General features: G+C 32.3%; 1 protein-coding gene across 1 annotated transcript; it reads left to right on the forward strand.

Annotated features, from left to right (window-relative positions):
• Window positions 1-4,919: 4,919 nt before the first annotated feature.
• LOC108572633 lies at window positions 4,920-6,376 on the forward strand. The gene is made up of 2 exons (XM_017934891.1): window positions 4,920-4,997; window positions 5,800-6,376. The coding sequence occupies exons 1-2, from the start codon at window positions 4,984-4,986 to the stop codon at window positions 6,374-6,376; spliced, it is 591 nt and encodes a 196-aa protein (XP_017790380.1). The 5' UTR covers window positions 4,920-4,983.
• The last annotated feature ends 216 nt before the right edge of the window (window positions 6,377-6,592 follow it).

Here is a 6,592-nt window from a genome sequence, read left to right on the forward strand (position 1 = left end):
CAATTTGTAAACTTTTAGAATTGAAGAATGAAGAGTGGACCTTTAGCAACTTTCACATATAAGTTTTAGTGCACTAGACCCCTTGAATAATTAGTTATTAACAATTTTAGTACGTGATGTCGGGAACGATACCGCATAACGTCAAGTTCCTTTACGGTTTTTCATTAATTTCATAACTTTCTGCTAAATTCGTATGCAAATAACTATACGCATCTGAAAGACAACTCCATTAGCTACATTCTTCTATAATTTTGATGAACATGTTCGATCTAGTTGACGAGTTATTAAATATTATATGAGAGCGTTCCCTATACATCGTATGCGATAACAGTCAACTGTTATAAATAATTGCTAATATCTAATAAACCACAGGACTTAGAGCAACCAAACTAATTGGAGAATATAGATAAAGGTCTATTCTACATTCTTCATGCTTAAAAGTGCACAATTTATCAGGCATTTCTATTGAAATAATGAAAATGTGTTACGCTTGAATGCGACGGTTGTAATAGTCACCCAAAGAATATTTAATAACTATGAAATCACAAGAGAAATGTTAATGAAAATTAGATTAGAATGTAGCTAACGGAATTGCCTTTCAGATGCACATAGTTATTTGCATGAGAATTTGGCAGAAAGCTATGAAATGATTGAAAAACCGTAAAGGTATTAAACCCGTTTACATACGTCGTATTTAAGCGCAACACATTTTCATTATTTCAACAGAAATGCGTGATAAATTATGCACTTTCAAGCATGTAGAATGTAGAATGAACTTTTATCTATATTCTGAAATTAGTTTGGTTGCTCTAAGTTCTGTGGTTTATTAAATATTAGCAATTATTTAATATATTTAACTATATTCACATACGATGTATAGGGAACGCACTCATATAATGTTTAATAACTCCTAAACTAAACGAAATATGTTCATCAAAATTACAAAAGAATGTAGCTACTGGAGTTGTCTTTCAAATGCGTATAGTTGTTTGCATGCGAATTTAGCAGAAAGTTATGAAATTAATGAAAAACCGTAAAGGAACTTGACGTTATGCGGTATCGTTCCCGACATCACGTACTAAAATTGTTAATAACTAATTATTCAAGGTGTCTAGTGCACTAAAACTTATATGTGAAAGTTGCTAAAGGTCCACTCTCCATTCTTCAATTCTAAAAGTTTACAAATTGTAGATAAATTCAGAGATATTAGCAATTGTTTATAACAGTTGACCATCCTCGAATCCGACGGATAGGTGACTGCCGCTATAATGTTTAATAACTCCTAAACTAAAGCGAATATGTTAATGAAACTTATAGAAGAATATAGCTGAAGGTGTTGCCTTTTAGACGCGTATAGTTATTTGCATACGAATTTAGTAGAAAGCTACGAAATTATTGAAAAACCGCAAAGATACCTGACTATGTGCGGTATCGTTCCCGACATCACGTACTACGTCTGGTGACGTGAACTACGATTTTTTAATAGGAAAACATGATATAAACAGAGGTATTAGACAAGGAAAGCACTAGTGTGCGAGAAGGATAGAGAGAGAACGCTTCCTATTGGCTGAGGGCACCCAAGCTCGACCAACCACGGGCTAAACCTAGTCGGTCCGTGAAAAATCATTAATAACTCATTAATTACGATGATTCTGTGAACTTTTATTATTGAAGAATGAAGAGTGGACCTTCTGCAACTTTCACATATAGTTTTTAGTGCGCTAGACCCCTTCAGTAATTAGTTATTAATAATTTTAGTACGTGATGTCGGGAACGATACCGCATAACGTCAAGTTCCTTTACGGTTTTTCATTAATTTCATAACTTTCTGCTAAATTCGTATGCAAATAACTAGACGCATCTGAAAGACAACTCCATTAGCTACATTCTTCTATAATTTTGATGAACATGTTCGATCTAGTTGACGAGTTATTAAATATTATATGAGAGCGTTCCCTATACATCATACGCGAGAATAGTCGACTGTTATAAACAATTGCGAATATCTCTGAATCTATCTGCAATTTGTGAACTTTTAGAATTGAAGAATGAAGAGTGGACGTTCAGTAACTCTCACATATAGTTTTTAGTGCACTAGACCCCTTGAATAATTAGTTATTAACAATTTTAGTACGTGATGTCGGGAACGATACCGCATAACGTCAAGTTCCTTTACGGTTTTTCATTAATTTCATAACTTTCTGCTAAATTCGTATGCAAATAACTATACGCATTTGAAAGACAACTCCAGTAGCTACATTCTTTTGTAATTTTGATGAACATATTTCGTTTAGTTTAGGAGTTATTAAACATTATATGAGAGCGTTCCCTATACATCGTATGTGAGTATAGTTAAATGTATTAAATAATTGCTAATATTTAATAAACCACAGAACTTAGAGCAACCAAACTAATTTCAGAATATAGATAAAAGTTCATTCTACATTCTACATGCTTGAAAGTGCATAATTTATCACGCATTTCTGTTGAAATAATGAAAATGTGTTGCGCTTAAATACGACGTATGTAAACGGGTTTAATACCTTTACGGTTTTTCAATCATTTCATAGCTTTCTGCCAAATTCTCATGCAAATAACTATGTGCATCTGAAAGGCAATTCCGTTAGCTACATTCTAATCTAATTTTCATTAACATTTCTCTTGTGATTTCATAGTTATTAAATATTCTTTGGGTGACTATTACAACCGTCGCATTCAAGCGTAACACATTTTCATTATTTCAATAGAAATGCCTGATAAATTGTGCACTTTTAAGCATGAAGAATGTAGAATAGACCTTTATCTATATTCTCCAATTAGTTTGGTTGCTCTAAGTCCTGTGGTTTATTAGATATTAGCAATTATTTATAACAGTTGACTGTTATCGCATACGATGTATAGGGAACGCTCTCATATAATATTTAATAACTCGTCAACTAGATCGAACATGTTCATCAAAATTATAGAAGAATGTAGCTAATGGAGTTGTCTTTCAGATGCATATAGTTATTTGCATACGAATTTAGCAGAAAGTTATGAAATTAATGAAAAACCGTAAAAGAACTTGACGGTATGCGGTATCGTTACCGACATCACGTACTAAAATTGTTAATAACTAATTATTCAAGGGGTCTAGTGCACTAAAACATATATGTGAAAGTTGCTAAAGGTCCACTCTTCATTCTTCAATTCTAAAAGTTCACAAATTGTAGATAAATTCAGAGATATTAGCAGTTGTTTATAACAGTTGACCATACTCGAATCCGACGGATAGGAGACTGCCGCTATAATGTTTAATAACTCCTAAACTAAAGCGAATATGTTAATGAAACTTACAAAAGAATGTAGCTAAAGGTGTTGCCTTTCGGATGCGTATAGTTATTTACATGCGAATTTAGCAGAAAGCTATGAAATTATTGAAAAACCGCAAAGATACTTGACTATGTGCGATATCGTTCCCGACATCACGTACTAAAATTATTAATAACTAATTACTGAAGGGGTCTAGCGCACTAAAAACTATATGTGAAAGTTGCAGAAGGTCCACTCTTCATTCTTCAATTTTAAAAGTTCACAGAATCATCGTAATTAATGAGTTATTAATGATTTTTCACGGACCGACTAGGTTTAGCCCGTGGTTGGTCGAGCTTGGGTGCCCTCAGCCAATAGGAAGCGTTCTCTCTCTCTATCCTTGTCGCACACTGGTGCTTTCCTTGTCTAATACCTCTGTTTATATCATGTTTTCCTATTAAAAAATCGTAGTTCACGTCACCAGACGCGAGATGGCGTTACTCTCGCCCGCCAATTTTTCTGTCCTTGTCTATCCCTATTGCTTTCCTTGTCTAACACACGGTACTTTCGCTATCCTTATCTACACCTATATCTTTCCTTGTCTAACACACGGGACTGTTGCTATCCTCGTCTACCGCTATTCCTTTCCTTGTCTAACACACGGTACTGTTGCTGTCCTTGTCTACCGCTATTCCTTTCCTTGTCTAACACACGGTACTTTTGCTATCCTTGTCTACACGTATATCTATCCTTGTCTAACTCATTTCTCTAGTGTTATCCTTGCTTCTTGTCGCTATTGCTATCCTTGTCATCTCTATTATATTTAATTGATATTTATAATCAATTTCTAATTGTTTTAACATTACTAATAATGTAGATGGTTAAATAAAGATTCTGGTTTATCTTCAAGTAGTTTAATTATAGAATAATTACTGTTTCTTGTTAAATAACGATTTAGATGGTAGTTTATAATTATTGGAAGTGGTGAATAAAATTAATGTATATTTTAATTCAATAAAACAGTTTAATTTCTTGATTTCACGTTAAATTAACTATTACAGTCAGTAGATTAGTCAAAGATTGTTTGTAACTTTTATTAAAAATTAAGAAGATTCTTTTCGTATAAATTACAAACAGACCTACCAGGGAATCGTAGAAATCAAGGAAAATACTTGAACATCGGGAGAAATGAAGGAATGCGTTCGTTTATCAAAAAATAAATTATTTATTGTAAGATAACTGTACAAAACATATTTCACAAAAGGTTACAATATACCAATATTGTTTTACAACATTTTACCGTCTATTTTGCAAGAAACTCATTGTTTAAATAAGTGATTTAATTTGTGAAATAATCTCCTTTTACAGAAATCATTTGTTAAAGGCAAAATTGACACTGTGTAATTTTCATATAAAAATAGACAAAAAATAGAAACGTTAAAGTACATCGAGATTTTAGTAAATGGATAAAAAATATGGTCATAAAAGGTAGGAGAGTTAAGGCAAAACAATTCTAGCCGGAAATGAAATTTTAATATTTATTATGACCTGATAGCCTTTACTACATGAACTGTTACTCTGAATGCATTCATTGGAATTTAGTTGGTCATTCTGATGTAGTGCCGAGATTCTTCAGTTCGTGTTATTCGTCTTTCAGTTCGTATCGAATATATTCGAGCATGTTCTAGAAGAATGTTATACAAAGGGTATGTAGTAATTATTAAAGCATGTTTCACATCATAAATCGTACTCACATTAACAATACAAATATGTTTTATATACCTTTATACAAAGTCTATCATTTCACTTATACACTTCCAGTAACTTTTAAATTATCAGAAACTGTCATACATGAAAATTTCATAGTGATGTCGTAATATTACGCGCTCTCGATATATAATCGTTTGTTGTCGAAATACTTTTGTATTTGTTTGCCTGAAAATTTGAAAAAATATCGAATTCCCTAAATTACATAATTTAACGTATATGTATATATATATTTTACTTCGTTCCTAGAAAATTTACTTCACACGTTAAATTTCAATGTCAATTGTCAATATCATCAAACACTTCATAAATAAATGACAACGTGTAATTTATAAGTGATTCAAGAAACGTAATTTAAGTGGTGCACCATGTATATATAATTTTCACGTTTAAAAAAATGTCCGTCATGTTTCTCAAGTAAAAGTTGCGAATTCGTCGTAATTATCAAGTCTATGAAATAGCCGGTGTCTCGACGTAATAACGATGCAATCTGTATTCATGGATATCCATGTGTGATTATGTGTATATAATATATGTAGCGTAGAAGATAAGAAGAAATAGTCAGTATCTAGTCTAAATTAAAACGATTATCCATTTGTGAATTGTGATGCTTTTGTTATAGCAATCACTGTCAATGATTTAACAAAAAAAAAAAAAAACAGAAAAAGAACTAGATTTCACATAAAACTACTTTTAGGGTTAGAGTAATATTGCACACGTGCTAATAATTATTTTTTTCAGGAAAACTCTACAACAATTGGTCCAAAATGATCAACATGGATTTAGCAACGCTTCCATTTTCAACAGCATTGAACAATTTGTTCGATCAGTGAGTGAAATGGAAGACACAATTCTAATCCCCCGTCGTCTTCTAGATTCAACTATAGGCGACTCAGAGGATAAATTTAATTTGGAAGGCAAACGTGGTTCCATTATTAAAGCAACTTTGGCTAATACGGATCTGTACCGTCTTTATAACATTATTAGCCAACTGAAAGTGGAATTATTATGGTCACGGGAACACATGACTAATTGTCAAGAACTACAGGAGAGCCCTCTACCATTTGATAGATTCAGATACACTAGATGTTCTAGCACTACCTCGATATACAGTGTACAAAGTATATGCACTTCTGATTCAGAATCCGATATCGTGGTTGAGAATGACTTCAGATTAGAAAACGAAGACGCTGCCGTTGCTGCTGCTAGAACTTTCAAAAGACATTTGCATGGATTACATCGTGATATACAGAAAATGACATTGGCCGCTGAATATTTGACACTGCGATATCAAAAAGATATCAATGATCGTGTATAATTTTTTGAATAATTGACAAATATACTGAATCATTATTTATTGAAATATTTAAATTATATGCTGTTTCTGATATTAAACGAATTATTTTACGCATATTATCAATACCTATTTGACGTTTCCTTAGTTAAAATCGAAGTTTTACAATATTAAATATACATATAGGTACGATACTTTGTTCGTAATGTTCTTAGAAATAGCTTTTTAAGACAGTTTATT

This window comes from Habropoda laboriosa, unplaced genomic scaffold, assembly GCF_001263275.1.
Source record: "Habropoda laboriosa isolate 0110345459 unplaced genomic scaffold, ASM126327v1 scaffold22, whole genome shotgun sequence".
Taxonomy (NCBI): domain Eukaryota; kingdom Metazoa; phylum Arthropoda; class Insecta; order Hymenoptera; family Apidae; genus Habropoda; species Habropoda laboriosa.